The sequence below is a fragment of the Hypanus sabinus genome, chromosome 4, assembly GCF_030144855.1.
Source record: "Hypanus sabinus isolate sHypSab1 chromosome 4, sHypSab1.hap1, whole genome shotgun sequence".
Classification (NCBI taxonomy): domain Eukaryota; kingdom Metazoa; phylum Chordata; class Chondrichthyes; order Myliobatiformes; family Dasyatidae; genus Hypanus; species Hypanus sabinus.
Genome location: NC_082709.1, coordinates 73,491,313 through 73,513,688, shown reverse-complemented (window position 1 = coordinate 73,513,688; position 22,376 = coordinate 73,491,313). Strand labels below are relative to the sequence as shown.

The window sequence follows — 22,376 nt, the reverse complement described above, 5'->3', positions numbered from 1 at the left end:
TTTGTATCACCAATGCTTCCTGGTATGGGGTCCAAGATCTTCTCCCCAGCAAGAAATGATGAGAAATATTCACGGGAAAATCCCACCTATCTCCTGATAATTTTAAAGGCCACGAGCCTATTCTCTCTCAAGCTGGAGAGTTTCTTGGGATTTTCCTAAATCTTGCCTGCTGGATCTGTCCCATGCCCTTTTTGATTTCCTGATTCCCATCTTGAGTGTATTCTTGTATTTCCTGTATGCGTTGGGGGCATTCAGTGTTCCCGATTTGCAAAAGCAGCATGTATGTTTCCTTTTTCCTGACAAAAGGCCATCTTAAACATTTTTTCTCCCAGTTAACCTGATCAACTATTCTACTCCCAACTCCCTCCCCTGTCTATCACCTCACTCACTGCTTTCAATTACTTTTGATAATGCTGCTTACATTCTAAATACTGGTGAATTGGGCAATGGTTAATCAGGACCGACTCATGAAGAACAAAAACTAATGGAGAAAGTAACCGGGATTCCCTTTGTTTATGTGGGACACTGCCTCCTAACTGGGATGGGAGACTATTGCCAAATAGTTTCTAACTAGAGCCAGTCACATGCATGTCGTGTGGCTGCTTGACACTGCACTGTGCTTCGAGTGAACTTTTTTAAAAATAGTGGCAGTTTAGTGTGTTCAAAAAGCACTGATTTCTGTCTCTGATAGTTGGTGAGAATTAAGCAAATAAGGCAAATGAGAACGGTTATTCCTCAAATTTGTCCACAGTATTGTAAAAAGTCAGCCCATTATCTGCGCCTGGGTGTTCTGCATTTCATTTAAATACAACACTTGTTACTTATTTAAACAGTACTTTGTCTTCTTTTGCATGCCTTTTTAACTATTTCCATGAAACTTTGGCTAAATGGGGCGGCTGCTTAATTGGGCCAAAATGTATTGGTCTCGATGTGACCCAATTAAGAGCAATCTGCAGTACATGTTGGTACTTACATGCATTTTATTCCATATCTACACTCCTAACATTAATTTTGTATAATTCTTTATAATTAATGTTTTTTGTTGCATGTCACACCAACACACCACAGCAAACCCTGTTACGTGTAAACGTATACGGTGCATCAAGTCAATCCTTGATCCCTGACTATCTCCCGTCAGCAAGGGTTCTCCAAGCTTGCCAGCCCTGCCCTTCACCCTAGCAAAGTTTATTATCAAACTACGTACATGTCATCATATTCTGTACTATGCAGGCATTTACAGGGAAATATAGAAATTTATGAAAACTGTACACAAACACTCTCAAACAACCAACGTGCAAAAGAAGACAAACTGTGCAAATAAAAAAGGAGCCAGTAAATAAAGTTGCCAGTGCTCTAGTGGGGTGGGGTGGGGTGGGGTGGGGGGGAGGGTTTAAGTTAGAGTTAGAGTGCCAGAGCAGGTAGTGAAGAGGTTGTGGAGACATGTTATTAAGATTTCAGACGAAAATCAAAAGGTTAAGCATCTTGACCTGAGTTGCGTATATTTCAATGCAAGAAGTATCATAGGAAAGGCAGATGAGCTCGGCTTGGATTAACACCCGCAATATTGTGATATTGTGGCCTTTGGTGAGGCTTGGTTGCAGGAGGGGCAGGACTGGCAGCTCAATATTCTGGTATTCTGTTGTTTTAGACATGACAGAGCAGGCGGGATTAAAGGAGGAGGGGTGGTGTTACTAGTCAGGGAAAAAGTCACGGCAGTGCTCCATCAGGATAGATCAGGAGAACTTGTCTAGTGAGGCATTATGGTTGGAACTGAGTAATAAGAAAGGCATGACCATGTTAATAGGGCTATATTACAGACCACCAAACAGTCTGAGGGATTTAGAGAAACAAATTTGCAGAGAGTTCACAGACTTTTGTAAGGAATATACAGTTGTTATGTGATTTTAATTTTCCACATATTGACTGGGATTCCCATACTGTTAGAGGACCAGATGGGATAGAGTTTGTCAAATGTGTTCAGGAAAGTTTCCTTAATCAGTACTTGGATGTCCTAGTGAGAGAGTGTACGATACTTGATCTCCTATCAGAGAATGAGACAGGGCAGGTGAGAGAAGTTTGCATCTAGTGAACATAATGCCATTAGTCTCAAAGTAAGTTTGGAAAAGTGAGGTCTGGCCCATGGGTTGAGATACTACACTGGAGAAAGGCCCATTTTGATGGTATTAGAAAGGATCTGCAAATGTGGGTTCGCACAGACTTTCTTGATGATCCATGCATGGAGCCAAAAGAGGTCGGGGACATCTTAAATTATATTTTTGCATCTGTGTTTACACAGGAGAAGGATACTCAGGAGTTTATAGAAGTGAGGCAAAGTGGCATCAACTTCATGGACCTTGTACAGATTACAGAGGAGGAGGTGTTTGCTACCTTGGGGCAAATTAGGGTGGATAAATCCCCAGGGCCTGACCAGCTGTTCCCTTGGACCCTGTAGGAGGCAAGTGCAGAAATTGCCAGGGTTCTAGCAAAGATATTTAAATCCTCCTCCTTAGAGACAGGTGAGGTATCAGAGGATTAGTTCTGCTGTTTAAGAAAGGTTCTTAAAAATAAACCAAAAGAGAGGTTGGTCAAGAAGGTTCAGTCGCTTGGCATTCAAGATGAGGTAGTAAGTTGGATTAGACATTGGCTTTGTGGGAGAAGACAGAGAGTGGTCGTAGATGGTGCCCCTCTGACTGGAGGCCTGTGACTAGTGGAGTGCTGCATTGATCGGTGCTAGGTCTATGTCATCTATATCAATGATCTGGATCAGAAATTTGCAGCTGACACCAAGATTGGGGATATAGTGGACAGCTATCATTGGCTTGCAATGGGATCTCGACTAACTGGAAAAATAAGCTAGTCAGATGGCGGATGGAATTTAATGCAGACAAGGGCAAATTCATTGAAAGTGGCGTCACAGGCAGATAGGATTATAAAGAAAGCTTTTGGCACATTGGTCTTCATAAATCGAAGTATGAGTTCAGAAGATGGGACGTTATGTTGAAGTTGAATAAGGCATTGGTGAGGCCTAATTTGGAGTATTAGTTGCAGTTGTGGTCACCTACTGACAGGAAAGATATAAATAAGGTCGAAAGAGTACAGAAAAAATTTACGAGGATGTTGACGAGACTGGACCTTGTACAGTTATAAGGAAAGATTGAATAGGCTAGGACTTTATTCCTTAGAGCATAGAAGACTGAGAGGAGATTTGATAGAAGTGTACAGAATTATGAGGGGTATAGATAGGGTAAATGCAAGCAGGCTTTTTCCACTGAGGTTGGTGGGACTACAACGAGAGGACATAGGTTAAGAGTGAAAGGTGAAAAGTTTAAGGGGAAATTTCTTCACTCAGGGATTTGTGTGGAACGAGCTGCCAGCACAAGAGAAGTTGAATAGGTAAGTATGGTCCCAGTGCAGGTCGATGGGACTAGGCAGTTTAAATGGTTTCAGCGTGGACTAGATGGGCTTAGAGCCTGTTTCTGTGCTGTGCTTTTCTATAGTTCTATGACTTAAAATAATACTGAGATTATGCATTGTAGATGTGCTGTAGAGTCCTTGAAAGTGAGTCTACAAGTTGTGGAGTCAGTTGAGGTGAGTGAAGGTATCCGCGCTGGTTCAGGAGCCTGATGGTTACTGGGGAATAACTGTTCCTGAACCTGGTGGTGTGGGGCCTAAGGTTCCAGTACCAACTCCTTGATGAGAGCAGTGAGAAGAGAGCACGGCTTGGACGGTGGGGATCATTGACAATGGGTGATGCTTTCTTGTGGCAGTGCTCCTTGTAGATGTGCTCAGTGATGGGGAGAGATCTTCCTGTGGAGTTTCAGGTTGTATTTGGCATTTTCTGTGTGAATTCTTCTGTTCGTGGGCATCGGTGTTTCCATTCTAGGCCGTTATGCAACCAGTCAGGATGGTCTCAACTGTGCAACTGTATAAATTTGTCAAAGTTTTAGATGGCTTGTCGAATCTGCTCAAACTTTTAAAGAGGTTTCTTCTTTCTGATGGCACTTACTCCCAGGACAGATCCTCTGATAAGATAGCGCCAAGGAATTTAAAGTTACTGATCCTCTCCAACTCTGATCCCTGATGAGAACTGGCTTATGACCCTTTGGTTTCCTTTTCCCTAGTCAGTAATCAGCTCTTTGGTTTTTCCGACATTGAGTGAGAGGTTGTTATTGTGGCACCACTCAGCCGGATCTCCAGCCTTCCTCCCGTTTGCTGATTCGTCACCGCCATTGATCGTCCATCGACAGTGGTGTATGTCGTCGGCAAACTTGAATCTGACATTGGGGAGCGGGGAGCTGTGCTGTAGCTTGCCAAGAGTGTTGTGAAGCTGACCTCTGCGGCTGGCGACTCCGTTCCATGCTTGGGGTCCTGCGGTTACGACCAAGACTGCTGCCCTCATCCCACAGCCGTGTCCTGCCTGGGGCCACGTCGAGATTCTGCAGGTGCTGGAAATCCATAGTGACATACTCAGAAAGCTGGAGGATCTCAACAGGTCAGACAGCATCGATGGAGCAGAGAAAGCAGTCGGCATTTTGGGCCAAGACCCTTCATCGCGACCTGAAAGGAAGGGGTAGAAGCCAGAACAAGAAGGGGATAAATAATAATTGGTATTTGAGCATTAGGCAGTTGCATCAAAGGGGGGAGTGCTTTGGTTGTCTACTAGGCGGGCATCAAGTCATGTTTGAACATGGTGGGGGCTGCAATAGTGTTGAATTATTATAGTTACAGAAATGTGCAGAGAATGGAGGGATGTGGGTATTATACGGGCAGAAGGAATTCGTTTAGTTTGACGTTTAATTGCTAGTTTAATTCAGCACAACATCATGGGCCAAAGGGCCTGTTCATGAACTGTATTCGACCTAAGCCTGGAAACGATTCAATAAATAGAAGTTGCAACTCTACAAATCTCTGGTGAGACCGTAGTTAGAGTATTGTGTTCAATTCTGGTCACCTCATTATAGGAAGGATGTGGAAGCTATGGAGAGGGTGCACAGGATATTTACCAGGATATTGCCTGGATTGGAGAACAAGTCATATGAAGCAAGGTTAGCAGAGCTGGGACTTTTCTCTTTGGAGCGTAGAAGAATGAGAGGGGACTTGATAGAGGTCTACAAGATTATGAGAGGCATAGATAGGGTGGATAGTCAGTACCTGTTTCCCAGGGCACCAATAGCAAACACCAGAGGGCATATGTACAAAATTAAGGGGGAGAAGTTCAGGAGGGACATCAGGGGTAAGTTTTTTACACAAGAGGGTTGTGAGTGCCTGGAATGACTTGCCAGGGATGGTAGTGGAGGCTAAAACATTAGGGGTATTTAAGAGCCTCTTGGACAGGCACATGGATGAAAGAAGTATGAAGGGTTATGGGGTAGTGTGGGTTTAGTACTTTTTTTAAAGGATTATATGGGTCAGCACAACATGGAGGGCTGAAGGACCTGTACTGTGCTGTAGTGTTCTATGGTTCTAAGTTTTACATTCATAAAATGTTGGAGGAACTCAGCAGGCCAGGCAGCATCCACGGAAAAGAGTAAACAGTCGACATTTCGGGCTGAGACCCTTCATCGGGGCTCAATGAGAGGCTCCTCATCTTTTTCCCTCCAGTCCTGCTGAAGGGTCTCGGCCCGAAATGCCGACTGTGCTCATTTGCATGGCCCTGCTGAGACCCTCTCTCATTTTGTGTTTGGTTGCTCAGATTTCCTGCATCTGCTGATTTATTTTCCTTGTTTGAGTTTTGCATTCATCATCACTTTGTGAACACTGAAGGATATCTAACTCCAACATTTTATTGTAAGAATGGGAATTGTCATACTGTTTTTTATCTTTGGACTGAAATACAGTGGAGAACTATTGTGCTATCTGTACAGATCATTTCATACATGCAGAATATGGTTATCAAGAAAGTGCAGTGCAGGCAGACAAATAAGGTGCAGGGGCCATGAGGAGGTGATTTGGGAGTTCAAGTATTCATCTTTACCAAACGAGAATTTGATTACAGCAGGATAAAAGATGTGAACACAAGGGATTCTGCAGATGCTGGTAATCCAGAGCAACACTCACAAAATGCTGGACACACAAATACACACACAAAACTCGGCAGATCAGGAAGCAGCTATGGAGAGGAACGAACAGTCTGCGTTTCAGGCGAGGCCCTTTGCTGTCTCGAATAGATGCTGTGAGTGAGGCTGTCCTTGACTCTGGTTGTATGTGTACTCGAGTGTTTGTGTCTCCCCCTCCAGTGAGGGGAAGAGGCAATGTCTGTGGTGAGAGGGGTCTTTGATAATGTTGGCTGCTTTCCCAAGGCAGTGGGAAGTGTGGATGGAGGCAGTCTGATGTGAGTGACTCGTACTGCTGTGTGGTCCCAGCTGTGTATCGCACAGTGCTCCAGTGAAACCAAAGCCTGTAATTTGTGATGGAAGGGTTTCAGTTATCTGTTTAAACGATGAAGCAGAGTGGGGGTGGGGGGGAGTTTTTGTTTTGACCAGGCCAATGGTAGAACCCCGTCTGTATCTGAGGTTAGCCCACTTCACTATACGTTGTGGTTCTGTGATCGCTGTCAGCTCTCCTCTGGTTTTAGATGGAAGCCTGGGGACGAGATGGCTGAAGTGCATGGACCAAGCTGAGTGATTTTTAGACACTGGCCAGCAACATGATGCTTTGTCAGAAGTGATTGTTTAATTATACATGGGCCAGAGCAGGAGCTGTCACATGAGCCTTGGAGGACGTGTAACCAGCTCACTGTCCCGAGTTCGGTTTCCTTTCTTTTGTACTGTCAGGCACCCGGCAGTCGGCTGTCCCAAGGACTGTGCGTTTGGCTGATGGGCCCGTTCACGGGGGTGGGTCTGAGTAGAGGCGAGGCGTGATACTCCATGGCCCGTGACCAAAGTGTCCTCTTGGGTCTGCTGGGGACCCCTCAAGCTGGCTGCAGCAGAAAACCCTCCGGCTGTGGAAAGGGCAAGCAGCCTCAAGTTCCTGGAAGTCAGCGTCTCTGAAGATCAGCCAATTGATGCGATTACAAAGAAGGCACGATAGTGGCGCCCTCTCAGTAGGAGTTTGTGGGGATTTGGTATGTCGCAAATGCCTACGGAGAGCATTCCAGCTGGTTGCATCATTCGGCATGGGGAGACCACTGGACGTTCCGAAAGGGCTATAGAACATTGCAAACGCAGCCAGCTCCATCATGGGCACCAGCATCCACGAGGCCTTCAAAAGGCGATGCCTCACACAAGGCGGCATCCATCATTAAACCCCATTAATGTGAGGAGACGTTGTCCTTAAGGTGATCGGAGGAAAGTGCAGGAGGGTTGTTGGAGATGAGGTTTTACACAGAGGGCTGGGTGCATGGAACTCACTGTTAAGTGTGGTGATCACAGCAGATAGATTAGGGACTCTTAAGAAATTGTTAAGACAGGCACGTGAATGATAGAAAAATGCCAAAGGAGGGAAGGGTTAGATTGATCTTTGAGCAGGTTGTAAGATTGGGCTGAAGGGCCTGTACTATGCCCTGGTGTTCTATATTGTGAGGAATCTGGCCTGGGTCTCTCTCTTTGCAGTAAACTGTCTGATGGTTTCAATGGCTCAAATAACCTTGTGTCCCTTTTGGAAGGGAGTTCCTACTAAACCCGAGAGTGCCTGACAGTCTGTCGTCGTGCCAGGTTTCAGGGACCTCCCGAGGGCCCGAGGGTGGTTGTGTTGAAGGAAGGGTGCACCATCTGCTTGGCACCCTCACTCTGAGGCAGTGACCGGGCGAGGTGCTCTGTTCAGTTGGGTAGCGGGAGAGAGGTGGGTCCCCTGAGGGGGGGTGGAAACGGGGTTCAGAGAGGTAATGTGGTCTCTCACTGGCCACTGAACACACACCTCTGGGTCCTGTGCCACCCCTCTTGTTCCCGTGTTAACTTTTGTTGGGGCCAGCACAGTGGCGTTAGGGATCTTACAGTGCCAGTGACCCGGACTTGATTTCCACTGCTACCTGTAAGGGGTTTGTGTGATCTCCCCGTGACCACATGGGTTTCTCCTAGTGGGCTGGCTTCACACACGGAACTGGTGGGTTCATTAGTCACACGGATGTAATTCGATGGCAGGGGCTCGTTGGGCCAGAAGCGTCTCTGACTGTGTTGTGTTTTTTTAAAATCCTGTTCTGACAGCCTGCCTTTCAACACAGAGGTCTTGTCTCTTCCTCTGCCTCTTGGCAGTCTCCCCTCCCCAGCACGTGGCTGGGTCTCCCTGCTGTTGTCTCCACCTTTCATCCCTGCCCCCACCTCTGCTTCATTTGCCCCCTACACCAGTCCTTTTGCCCTGTTTTCTGCCCCGCCCCCTTCACCCTCATACCCTGCTTTTCCCTTTCTTGCTCCCTCCCTCACCTACTCTGTGGCCCGGTTAAACTCCAGGGGTCAGACGATGCTCTGCAGCAGATCACTGAGGAATACATTAAAATTACTATAAATTACGATAGGAACTAATTTTTTAAAATGAATGTAGCAAAATGGGCGCAGAAATGGTGAGGTTGTGTTCATTGTCCGTTCAGAAATCTGTCGGTGGAAAGGGAAAAAGCTGTTTCTAAAGTGTCTGTGTCTTCAGGCTCCTGGACCTCCTCTGGTAACAGTGAGAAGAGAGCATGTCCTCGAGGTGAGGGTCCGTTGTGATAGGTGCTGCCTTGCGGTGTGGAGGCTAAGTGGGACTGCCTGGGTTTGTGACCCTCTACATTTCCGGCTAAGCAGCCAGTCAGAATGTTCTGGGTTTCGGCTCGAAACATCGACTGTAATCTTTTCCATAGACGCTGCCTGGCCTGCTGAGTTCCTCCAGAGCTTTGTGTGTGCTGCTCGGATTTCTAGCATCTGCAGATTTTCTCTTGTTTGAGAATGTCCTGCAGAATTTTCCATCTGGGAGTTTCCATCACGGAACTGTTTGAGGATCGTCACTGGCACTGAATTCCCAGGGGCCGGCGTGTCAGGGTCCACCCTGTCCCTTCACATTCCCGTACTGATGTGCACAGTGTGGAGAGTGGAGGAGTTCAGTCAGGCATGTTCTCATACTGCCAGGTGCTGTGTGGGAGTTGGAGGGGTTCATCGGGGCACGAACCCATACTGACAGGCGCTGTGTGTTTCTTTGCAGGAGTCGGAAGATCCAGGTTCGGAACATCCCTCCACATCTGCAGTGGGAAGTGAGTAGCATCTGACGGGAACAGGACCTCACTGGGTGTCGTGGGGAGAGGGTGCAGCATCAAAGCAAATCGAGTTTAATTGTCATTCAAAGCAAACACGGATACAACTGAACGAGACCACATTCCTCTGGGGCCAAGGTGCAAAAACACACATGCACATTCACAGTAGTGAGAAAGAAAGATAAAGAACATAGTTATATAAGAAAACACAATCTTAGTCTGAAACCCTGAGCAACAAGTCCCACAAATTGATGATTCCTGGCGGCCCAGCCTTTAATTGCAACGATCCAATCCTGGAGGGCAGCACTGACAGGAGTGGCCACCCGCATCCGAGCACAGGTACTATGTTACAATGCAAGCCACGGCTTGAGGCCTAGTCCTCGCTACAACCGAGGCGACACTGCTGCCTCACTGCCTGTCTCACCACCAGACTAGGGAAGCAGGCCTGTGGCAGTCATTGTCCTACAGGGTCTTGTGATCGCAGAAGAAATGTCCAAGACAGTCACTCGCAGTTTCATTGCATGCCGCCTTTGTGCCACCACAAGGCCCCAATTCCTGTGCCTTCGATTAGCGACAGCAAGGGGGTCTGCACCCTGGTCAGCTCTTCTGAACCCAATCCGGCTCCTCCTGTGGCCCAGTGGCCCAGCTCAAATCCCTCTGCCCAGTAGTCCGAACCAACTTGCCTTCTCTGAACTGCTGGCAACTCTAACAACACCGCAGCCAGCTACTCCAACCAAAGAGCAGCTCCCTGATGTGGTAGTCCTGCTGTACGTGCAGTTATAGGAGTCAAGAATAGTCTTACTATGTAGAAAGATGCACTTAACAAAGAAAAGAGCAGTTTTGTTTGTGCCCCAAGAGGCTACTGCGTGTATACTCACTGCCATCTTACCAGATCTTTTGAAGTAAACCCTTCCTCCTACAGATTATTTTCCTCTATATCCCACCATTCACCCACAAGCCAAGGGGAAATTTACCACGGGCTGTTAACCTACTGACCTCCATGTCTTTGCGGTGTGGAGGGAAACCCAGAGCACCCTGGGAAAACCCACGCGGTCACAACGAGACCGTGCAAACTCCACGCGGGTTATAGGAGCTGAGGCTGGGATTGAACCCGCGTCGCTGGAGCTGGGAGGCAGCGGCTGAACTAACTGAGCCACGTGTAGGTGCACATGCTCATATGTTTACACACACACAGGCATGCGCACTCAGGCGTGTATACACACACACTCAGATGCACTCAGGAAAGTGCATGCACACGCGTTCAGGTAAGCGCAAGCTCATTCTTGTACACTCAGGCACAAACGCGTGTGCAAGGGTATGACAGTCATCACACTGTGTCAGTATTTTCACCGCTGTTGTGGCTGTCGGAGTTGCGACTTGCGTTTGGTTCCCATGTCCGGCTCGTGTCCTCTGTCTGCATCTGGGAGTAAATTCACAAGCTCTGCAGCCCTGGCTGGGATGAGGGAGATGTCATAAACATGAAGGACTCGGCAGATGCTGGAAATCCAGAGCCACATACACAACGTGCTGGAGGAACTCAGCAACATCTACGGAGATGAACAGACCGTTGACGTTTCGAGCCAAGACTCTTCAGAACTAGAAAGGAAGCAGGAAGATGTCCAAGTATAAAGGTGGGGGGGGGGGTGAGGCCAGGTGGGTGGGAAAGGTAGAGGGCTGGAGAGGAGAGTGGACGTAGGAGAAAGGGAAGACGGCATACTGAAGGAGGTAATAGGCAGGAGGGGAGAAGAGCCAGAGTGGGGAATTGAAGAAGAGGAAAGGGGGGTAAAATTACTGAAAGGAGAAATCGATATTCATGCCATCAGCTTGGAGGCCACTCAGACGGAACATGGGGTGTTGCTCCTCCACTCTGAGGGTCGTCCCATCATAGCAAAAGAGGAGGAACGGGAATGGGGAAAGGAATTAGAATGGTTGGCCACCGGGAAATTCCGCTTTTGGTGGATGGAACAGTGTTGCTCAACGTAATGATCCCCCAACTTACATCGGGCTTCACCAACGTAGAGGAGGCCGCGTCGGGAGCACTGGATGTAATCGATAATCCCAACAGATGCACGAGAGAAGTGGAAGGATTGTTTGGGGCTGTGAATGGAGGTGAGGGAGGTGGACAGGATGAGTGAGTGTAGGGAAAGGGGAGGGTTGGACAAGCGGGGCAGGTGAGGGGTGGGCCCAGTGGCAGGGTGAGTTGTCCCATCTAACTCTGCAGCTTCTGGTTCCCTTCAGGTTTTGGACGGACTCCTGGCTCAGTACGGCACGGTGGAGAGTGTGGAGCAAGGTAGGCAGGCCGATGCGCTCCCTGAACCCCTCTGCGTTCCCGCCATTGTGATGGGACAGAACGTCCTGAGTAGAGGGAGGGGTAGCTTGTGTTGAAGCTGGGAGTCTGTAGAAGGATGTAGACAAGTACAGTGTAGGAAAGTGTGTGGCTATGCACTTTGGTAGAAGGAATAAGGGCATAGACATTTTCTACAGGGGGAACAAATTAAAAATCAGCGTTATAAAGGGTCTCGTGCAGCATTCTGTAAAGGTTCAGTGGCAGGATGAGCCGGTGGTGAGGAAGGCAAGTTCAATGTTAACATTCATTTCCAGGTGACTAAAATATAAAAACATGGATATGATGCTGAGGATTTGTACGGCATTGGTCAGACAGCTCTTCTGGGCAGTTCTGGGCCCCTTGTCTAAGAAAGGATGTGCTGGCATTGGAGAGGAGGTACACGAGGATGATCCTGGGAATGAGAGGGTTAACATAGGAGTAGCATTTGATGGCTCTGGGCCTGTACTCACTGGGATTTAGAAGAATAAGGGGAGGAATCACGTTGAAATCTCCTGAAGATTGAACAGCATAGATGTGAAGAGGATATGTCCTATATTGTGGAGATGGGGGGGGTTCTAGGACCAAATGGCACAGCCTCAGAATAGAAGGATGTCTCTTTAGAACAGAGATGGGAGGAATTTCTTTAGTTAGAGGGTTGTAAACCTGTGGAGTCCAAGTCCATGGGTGTCTTAAAAATGGAGGTTATAGGTTCTTGATTAGTAATGATGTCAAAGGTTATGGTGGGAAGGCAGGAGAATGGGGTTGAGAGGGATAACATATGAGCCATGGTGGAGCAGACTCGATAGGATGAACGGCCTAATTTGTTCATGCCTTGTGGTCTGAACTCAAGTTTGCAGAGCTATAACCTGCTCAAGTAGACATTAGCTCCTCAACCCAGGAATCAAACAGTTGCAAACACAAGAGATTCTGCAGTTGTGGAAATCCAGAGCAACACACACAAAATGCTGGAGGTCAGGCAGCATCTGTGGCGAGGTGTTAGCGGTGTGCGGAGAAATGAAGAGCAGTGATCACGTTGTGCAGGGAATGTGGAGGCTTTACCATGGGGAAAGGGCAGAGCAGCCCCCGTCTCATTGACCAGAGGGCAACTCTCTGCTTCTCAGATGTGGAACAGGCCCTTCAGCCCACCATGTCTGTGCTGTCCCCAATTAAACTAATCCCATCTGTCTGCATGTGTTCCATGTCCCTCCATTCCCTGTCTGGTCATGTGCCCATTTAAAATGCTTTTTCAGCATTGTTATCGTATCTGCTCAACAACCTCCCCTAGCAGCATGTTACAGGTACCCACGACTCCCACGTCGACAGTGCTGAATCTGAATGGGTTGAGAGCTACAAGTTCTTAGGGTGAACATTACCAATAGTCTGCCCTGATCCATCCTCTTGGGTACATTGATTAAGAAAGCTGACCAATGCCTCTAACTCATCAGGGGGCTGAAGTAATTTGGCGTGCTCCCTTCAACCTTAACATATTTTACTTATACTTACCCACGGCCACTTCACCCGGTGTGCCATGGCTGTGAGCTGGTGCTCAGTGTACACCAGGACAAGGCTGCATTTGGGCCCATGGGTCACTAACTCAGGGTCCTTCCTGAACAGCACCCTGGTTGGGGAGAGCTCCAGATAGCTCCATTCCCACCGCACAAGTCTCGGGCTCACCTGAGTCCATGTACCCACCCATAGCAGTCACTGTCCTCACTAATTCCGCACAAAAAGAGGCTGTGCAGACTGTGCTTTGCTGTAGATCCAACCCCTTCTGATACACTGCCAGCCGGGCACACAGAGACAATTCCAAACCCTGCTACACTGATACACTGCTGGGCACACAGACAATGATCCCAAACCCTGCTACACTGATACACTGCCAGCCGAGCACACAGAGACAATTCCAAACACTGATACACTGATACACTGCCGGGCACACACACAGAGACAATTCCAAACCCTGGTACACTGATACACTGCCAGCCGAGCACACAGAGACAATTCCAAACACTGATACACTGATACACTGCCGGGCACACACACAGAGACAATTCCAAACCCTGGTACACTGATACACTGCCAGCTGGGCACACAGAGACAATTCCAAACCCTGCTACACTGATACACTGCCGGGCACACAGACAATGATCCCAAACCCCAGTACACCGATACACTGCCAGCCGGGCACACAGAGACAATTCCAAACACTGATACACTGCCAGCCGGGCACATAGAGACAATTCCAAACACTGATACACTGCCAGCCGGGCACACACACACACACACACACACAGACAATTCCAAACCCTGCTACATTGATACACTGCCAGCCGGACACACACACACAGACAATTCCAAACCCTGCTACACTGATACACTGCCAGCCGGGCACACAGAGACAATTCCAAACCCTGCTACACTGATACACTGCCAGCCGGACACACACACAGAGACAATTCCAAACCCTGCTACACTGATACACTGCCAGCCAGGCACACAGAGACAATTCCAAACCCTGCTACACTGATACACTGCCAGCCAGGCACACAGAGACAATTCCAAACACTGATACACTGATACACTGCCAGCCGGACACACAGAGACAATTCCAAACCCTGCTACACTGATACACTGCCAGCCGGGCACACAGAGACAATTCCAAACCCTGCTACACTGATACACTGCCAGCCGGGCACACAGAGACAATTCCAAACACTGATACACTGCCAGCCGGGCACATAGAGACAATTCCAAACACTGATACACTGCCAGCCGGGCACACACACACACACACACACACAGACAATTCCAAACCCTGCTACATTGATACACTGCCAGCCGGACACACACACACAGACAATTCCAAACCCTGCTACACTGATACACTGCCAGCCGGGCACACAGAGACAATTCCAAACCCTGCTACACTGATACACTGCCAGCCGGACACACACACAGAGACAATTCCAAACCCTGCTACACTGATACACTGCCGGGCACACAGAGACAATTCCAAACCCTGCTACACTGATACACTGCCAGCCAGGCACACAGAGACAATTCCAAACCCTGCTACACTGATACACTGCCAGCCAGGCACACAGAGACAATTCCAAACACTGATACACTGATACACTGCCAGCCGGACACACAGAGACAATTCCAAACCCTGCTACACTGATACACTGCCAGCCGGGCACACAGAGACAATTCCAAACCCTGCTACACTGATACACTGCCAGCCGGGCACACAGAGACAATTCCAAACACTGATACACTGATACACTGCCAGCCGGGCACACAGAGACAATTCCAAACACTGATACACTGATACACTGCCGGGCACACAGAGACAATTCCAAACCCTGCTACACTGATACACTGCCAGCCGGACACACAGAGACAATTCCAAACCCTGCTACACTGATACACTGCCAGCCAGGCACACAGAGACAATTCCAAACACTGATACACTGCCAGCCGGGCACACAGAGACAATTCCAAACCCTGCTACACTGATACACTGCCAGCCGGGCACACAGAGACAATTCCAAACCCTGCTACACTGATACACTGCCGGGCACACAGAGACAATTCCATACACTGATACACTGCCAGCCGGGCACACAGAGACAATTCCAAACACTGATACACTGATACACTGCCAGCTAGGCACACACACAGAGACAATTCCAAACCCTGCTACACTGATACACTGCCAGCCAGGCACACAGAGACAATTCCAAACCCTGCTACACTGATACACTGCCAGCCAGGCACACAGAGACAATTCCAAACCCTGGTACACTGATACACTGCCAGCCGGGCACACAGAGACAATTCCAAACACTGATACACTGCCAGCCAGGCACACAGAGACAATTCCAAACCCTGCTACACTGATACACTGCCAGCCGGGCACACAGAGACAATTCCAAACACTGATACACTGATACACTGCCAGCCGGGCACACAGAGACAATTCCAAACACTGATACACTGATACACTGCCAGCCGGGCACACAGAGACAATTCCAAACCCTGCTACACTGATACACTGCCAGCCAGGCACACAGAGACAATTCCAAACCCTGCTACACTGATACACTGCCAGCCAGGCACACAGAGACAATTCCAAACACTGATACACTGCCAGCCGGGCACACAGAGACAATTCCAAACCCTGCTACACTGATACACTGCCAGCCAGGCACACAGAGACAATTCCAAACACTGATACACTGCCAGCCGGGCACACACACACAGACAGCGATTCCAAACCCTGCAGTCACTGTCTACAGTGGCACGTAACACATTGGAGTAGAATTTAGGCCATTTGGCCCATTAAGTCTGTTCCACCATTCCACCATGGCTGACTTGTTATTCCTGTTAACCCCATTCTCCTGTCTTCACCCCTTAACTTTGACACCCTTACTAATCAAGAGCCTATAATCTCCACTTTAAGTACACCCAATGACTTAGCCTCCATAGCTGCCTGTAGCAATGAATTCCACAGATTCATCTCCCTCTGGTTAAAACCAATTCCTGTGTTCTCAAGGGACATCCCTTGAGCTGGGGGATGGACTTTGGGGTTCTAACATTAAGTGTTGTTCATGCTTTGTGGCATTCCTCTGTTTTCGAAGATGGTTTCAAAGATAAAGCATTTCAGGATGTATATTGTATACATTTCTCTGACATTAAATGTACCTTTGAAACCTGTGTAATCTGAGGCAGTGCCCTCTGGTCCTGGACTCACTCCCCTCCGTCCCCGCCCCACTATTGGAAACATCTTCTTCATGTCCAGTCTATCCAGAAAAACCACTCACAACAAAGACTGACAGTGTGCAAAACAATACAAATCATGCAAATAATTAAACAAAAATAATGGAACGTGCGCTGTAGATTTCAATATTGGAACCGGGTTGCATGCCGCAGGTACCATGGTACAGTGTAAAATGTGTTTTGCACAACTCATATGCAGATTAATTCATTACAACAGTGCAATGGGATTGTACACGGGAAAACATTAGCAGAACGCAGAATAAAATGCATAGTTCCGGAGAACATGCAGTGCAGGCAAATGCGAAGCAAGGATCATAACCAGGTGGATTGTGGACAAGGGTCCATCTGTTTTTACTTGGGGATCATTCAGTAGTCTTTCAGCAAAGGGATAGAAGCTGATCTGGAGCTTGCTAGTACGTGCTTTCAGACTTTTGTACCTTGTGCCCGATGGGAAAGGGGGGAGGAGAAGCAAAGTGGGAGGGGTCTTTGATTATGTTTGCGGCTTTATTGAAGGAGTTGTTGGGGGAGCTTCTTGCAATGAGCTTTAGTAGACCAATGTATCTCCACATTTTCACCTCGCTGTGAGCCACAGGCAGGGGGGGTTTGGGTATGAGGCAACAGTAGGGCTGGCAAACCCAGTCCCATCCTGCAACAGGGGAAGGGACCTTGCTGTCTGCTCTGCCCATAGAGTGGTTCTGCTTGCGCTTCCCACACAATCGGCTGGACACTGCAGTCTGTGGCCTACTCCTTTCCCCAGTGTGGGTGGACTGTGACTCTAGGCTCCAACCTGTGCCTAGCCATTGGGCAAAAGATGAGTGGGCAACTGTTGACTGTAGTTGGAATCATGAGAGGAGAAGGTGCCAAGGTAGATCATCGGGGTAGAAGCTGTGTTAACACCATAAGACACGGGGATCAGGCCATTTGGCCCATTCCATCACGGCTGATCTATTATCCCTCTCAACCCCATTCTCCAACCTTCTCCCCGTAACCTTTCATCCGTTACTAATCACGAACCCACCAACCTCTGCCTTCTGTGGTAATGAATCCCATAGTTTCACCACCCTCTGGCCAAAGAAATTCTTCCTTTTCCGCTCCAGACAGACATCTTTCTATTCTGACTCCCCCACTATAGGAAACAATCTCTCCATGTCCACTCTCTCTAGGCCTTTCAATATTTGGTAGGTTTCAATGAAATCCCTTCCTCATTCTTCTCAACTCCAGCGAGTACGTGCCCAGAGCCATCAAGTGCTCCTCATACATTAACCCTTTCATTCCTGTGGTGTTCACTATCCCTGCCCCAGAGGGGTTCACTGTTACCACCGCAGCCTCAGAACTGCTGTGTGAGAGAGAGACAGACAGTCGCAGCTGCACTTTGTAGCCCATGTGCTGAGCTCAAGACATGGCCCATGACATTTCGCCAGTAATTGTGCCCTGAAGTTGCCGTGATGACCTCTCACCCATGGGTGAAAGTGATAAAGTAGTCTCTCCGAGTGTCACTGGAAGACGAATATTGGGGTAATACCATAGCCACAGGAGATCTTCACATGCATTAGGGGCAGGAGAGGGACACAGCCCTGCCCTTCACTTGTGGTAAAGAGAGGGGAATGCTTCCTTTGAACATAGGCAACATCTCCTCCATAAACACAAGATTTTGCAGATGCTGGAAATCCAGAGGAGAACACACACAAAATACTGGAGGAACTCAGCAAGTCAGACTATTCAGACTCTCCAGCTTGCCTATAGACCCAGTGAGGTGACCTCCACCACCTTCTGTGGCAGCAAATTACATAGATTCACCACCCTCTGGCTGAAGGTATGTCTCTTCATCTCAGTTTTAGAAAGATGTGCTTTAAAATCCAAGGTTCTTTCTGCCAGAGAAGCTTCCAGAGCTCTGCAGAATCATACAGGTGTAATCACCAGGGACATACTAAACAATTACATATACATACTGTGAACACTAGGGGACAAACTAAACAGTTATATGTACAGTCGGCTCTCCTTATCCGTGGGTTCTGCATGTACGGATTCAACCAACCGCAGATCGGGAAAACCCAGAAGTTCTCTCTCCAGCACTCATTGAGCATGTTCAGACTATTTTTTCTTGTCTTTATTCCCTAAACAATACAGTATAACAACTATTTACATAGCATTTACATTGTATTAGGTATTAAAGTAATCTAGAAATGACTTAAAAGTACAGGCAGTCCCTGGGTTATGAATGAGTTCAGTTCCTGAGTCCATCTATAAGTTGGATTTGAAGTCGGAACTTGTGCATCCGGTAATAATTAGCGTCAATTAGTGAAAAGTTTTTCATAGTATATAGTACATATTTTACCTTTCTATGCATATAAAACATTTAAGAAACATATGTATTTCAATAATTAAACCACTGCATTGCTTAGTAATAATTGTAGCTTTCATCGGGGCAGGACCTTTCACATGCTCCATTAAAATTGTTCCGATTGTTGACCGACTGTAGCCTAAGGCTTTTCCAATGACTGATGGCGTTTTACCTCTTTTCGATCGCTTTATTACTTCCACCTTGTTTTCAATCGTGATCATGATTATTTTCTTGAACAGAAACACTGCGGATTCACAGCTGCACCGCCGGGTCCTAATGTCCACCACACTGAGACAGGTTAAATGAAGTCCAGGGTTCCGCTGGGTCCTAAAGACCACTGCACTGAGACAGATTAAATAAGGGACTTGAGCATCCGCGGATTTTTGGGTTACCGCGGGGGGACTCGAATCCAATCCCCCCGCGGATAAGGAGGGCTGACTGTATTCTATACAAGTACAAGCTCTAAATGAAATAGTAATTAAACAGGAAGATGATGACAATTTAAAAGTCTAATCCAATGTCAGTTACAACACGTCAAGTCTAGGGAAAACACAAACATCATTTTATTGAAATAAAACTTGGAAACAAAAAATACAATCAAAATTTACCAGCTCAGCCATGTTGGCTGTGGTCACCTGTCCAACTGGCGTAGTGAGAATGCCCGACACTACGTGTCCAGTGAGAGTGGGTTGCATACAATGGGTGCGCGTCCAGTGAGTCTGGAATAGGTAATAATCCCTTTCAGGGATACATGTTATATTAGAAATAAACTTTATTTATGAAAAATGTGTCCAAGAAAAATTGAACAGTACAGGCTCGTTCAGAGCTACGTAACATTCTTGCAGGTCGAATCGGTGGGGAGGAGCATTTGATGGTTCCAGCCCTGTCGTAGCTTTGGTTTAGAAGAATGAAGTGGAGGAGGAATCTCATTTAAACCTACCAAATATTGGAAGGCCTAGATAAAGTGGAGATGGAGAGGATTTTTCCTACACTGGGGGAGTCTAGGTCTAGAGGGTACAGCTCAAATAACATCCCTTTAGAACAGAGATGAGGTATTTCTTTCGTCAAAATGTGGTGAATTTGTGGAATTCATTGCCACAAGCTTCTCTGTAGGCCTAGTCGTTGGGTGTATTTAAAGCAGAGACTGAAAGGTGCTTGATTAGTAAGGGTGTCAAACATTATAGTGAGGTTGAGAGGGATAGTAAATCAGCCACGATGGAGCAGACTCGAGGGGCCAAATGGCATAATTCTATGTCTTTTGGCCTTGTTTCGGGGAAAGTGTCCTGAGTGATACCAGTTCACCCCAGGACATCCCCAGGATCCCATTCTCACTTGATATCTGTAGAGAATGACCAAATGCTGATTTTTCTCTTGCCCCCCACCCCCCCTGCCAGTGTGTGAGACCATGTGAGGGAATGGGTCAGTGTCTGTCTGTTGGGAACTGAGGTCATGGGGTTAGTGTTGTATGTGGGATTGGGTGTGTGCTGACTCTTTCTTCCCTCTCTTCTCAGTTAACACAGACAGTGAGACAGCAGTTGTGAATGTGACTTACGAAACAAAGGAGCATGCAAAGACGTAAGTGATGACGGGGGCTCCGTGCCTTTTGAAAATTTTGGTGTCAGTGAATTAATTCTTCACACTGGTGCCAGGCAACTGCCCAGTAATATCATCACATGTGGTAGGTTGCTTCTGTTGTTCTGTGATGTTGTCGACTCAAACTAGCACTCACTCCACAGCAATACAGGCAGACAATTGCCAGTTTCCTACAGGGACAGACACGTCCCACCCATACTATACCCCAGTGCCACACAGACAAAATACTGGAAGAACTCAGCAGGCCAGGCAGCATCTATGGAAATGAATGAACAGGTGATGTTTCGGGCTGAGGCCTTTCATCAGGTTTGAGAAGGAAGGGGGAAAACGTCTGTCGCTGTATGATGGTGGGGAGAGGGGAAGGAAGACTAGCTGGAAAATCTGCAGATGCTGGAAATCCAAGCAATGCACACAAAATACTGGAGAAACTCAACAGGCCAGGCAGAATCTTTGGAAAAAAGTACAGTTAACGTTTCCATCCAAGACCCTTTGGCTAGTTAGAAGGTAATAGGGGAAGCCAGGTGGGTGGGAAAAGTAAAGGGCCAGAGAGGAAGGAATACAGTGACAGACCCATCCCCACATGTACTGTACCCCACTGTTACACAGTGACAGACCCATCCCCACATGTACTGTACCCCAGTGTTACATAGTGACAGACCCGTTCCCACCAGTACTGTACCCCAGTGTTACATAGTGACAGACCCGTCCCCACCAGTACTGTACCCCAGTGTTACACAGTGACAGACCCGTCCCCACCGGTACTGTGTTACACAGTGACAGACCCATCCCCACATGTACTGTACCCCACTGTTACACAGTGACAGACTCATCCCCACATGTACTGTACCCCAGTGTTACATAATGACAGACCCGTCCCCACCAGTACTGTACCCCAGTGTTACATAGTGACAGACCCGTCCCCACCGGTACTGTACCCCACTGTTACACAGTGACAGACCCATCCCCACATGTACTGTACCCCACTGTTACATAGTGACAGATCCATCCCCACATGTACTGTACCCCAGTGTTACATAATGACAGACCCGTCCCCACCAGTACTGTACCCCAGTGTTACACAGTGACAGACCCGTCCTCAGCAGTACTGTACCCCAGTGTTACACAGTGACAGACCCGTCCCCACCGGTACTGTACCCCACTGTTACACAGTGACAGACCCATCCTCACCAGTACTGTACCCCAGTGTTACACAGTGACAGACCCATCCCCACCGGTACTGTACCCCACTGTTACACAGTGACAGACCCATCCTCACCAGTACTGTACCCCAGTGTTACACAGTGACAGACCCATCCCCACCAGTACCGTACCCCAGTGTTACACAGTGACAGACCCATCCCCACCAGTACCGTACCCCAGTGTTACACAGTGACAGACCCATCCCCACCAGTACCGTACCCCAGTGTTACACAGTGACAGACCCATCCCCACCAGTACCGTACCCCAGTGTTACACAGTGACAGACCCATCCCCACCAGTACTGTACCCCAGTGTTACACAGTGACAGACCCATCCCCACCAGTACTGTACCCCAGTGTTACAGTGACAGACCCATCCCCACCAGTACTGTACCCCAGTGTTACACAGTGACAGACCCATCCCCACCAGTACTGTACCCCAGTGTTACAGTGACAGACCCATCCCCACCAGTACTGTACCCCAGTGTTACAGTGACAGACCCATCCCCACCAGTACTGTACCCCAGTGTTACACAGTGACAGACCCGTCCCCACCGGTACTGTACCCCACTGTTACACAGTGACAGACCCATCCCCACCAGTACTGCACCCCTGTGTTATCCAGTTACAGACCCGTCCCCACCAGTACTGCACCCCAGTGTTATACAGTGACTGACCCATCCCCACCAGTACTGTACCCCAGTGTTACACAGTGACAGGCCCATCCTCAGCAGTACTGTACCCCAGTGTTACACAGTGACAGACCCGTCACCACTGGTACCATACCCCAGTGTTACACAGTGACAGACTCATCCCCACCAGTACTGTACCCCAGTGTTATACAGTGACTGACCCATCCCCACCAGTACTGTACCCCAGTGTTACACAGTGACAGACCCATCCCCACCAGTACTGTACCCCAGTGTTACACAGTGACAGACCCATCCCCACCAGTACTGTACCCCAGTGTAATACAGC

The 22,376-nt window shown here is 48.2% G+C and overlaps 1 protein-coding gene across 3 annotated transcripts in view; it reads left to right on the top strand.

Moving 5' to 3' along the window:
- igf2bp2a (insulin-like growth factor 2 mRNA binding protein 2a) overlaps positions 1-22,376 on the top strand; it is a 144,177-nt gene that overhangs the window by 66,457 nt on the left and 55,344 nt on the right. For all 3 annotated transcript variants that reach the window (XM_059967389.1, XM_059967390.1, XM_059967391.1), the window contains exons 3-5: positions 9,109-9,157; positions 11,396-11,447; positions 20,118-20,181. In XM_059967389.1, coding sequence (XP_059823372.1) covers positions 9,109-9,157; positions 11,396-11,447; positions 20,118-20,181 — 165 coding nt within the window. The remainder of the gene's footprint in view (positions 1-9,108; positions 9,158-11,395; positions 11,448-20,117; positions 20,182-22,376) is intronic.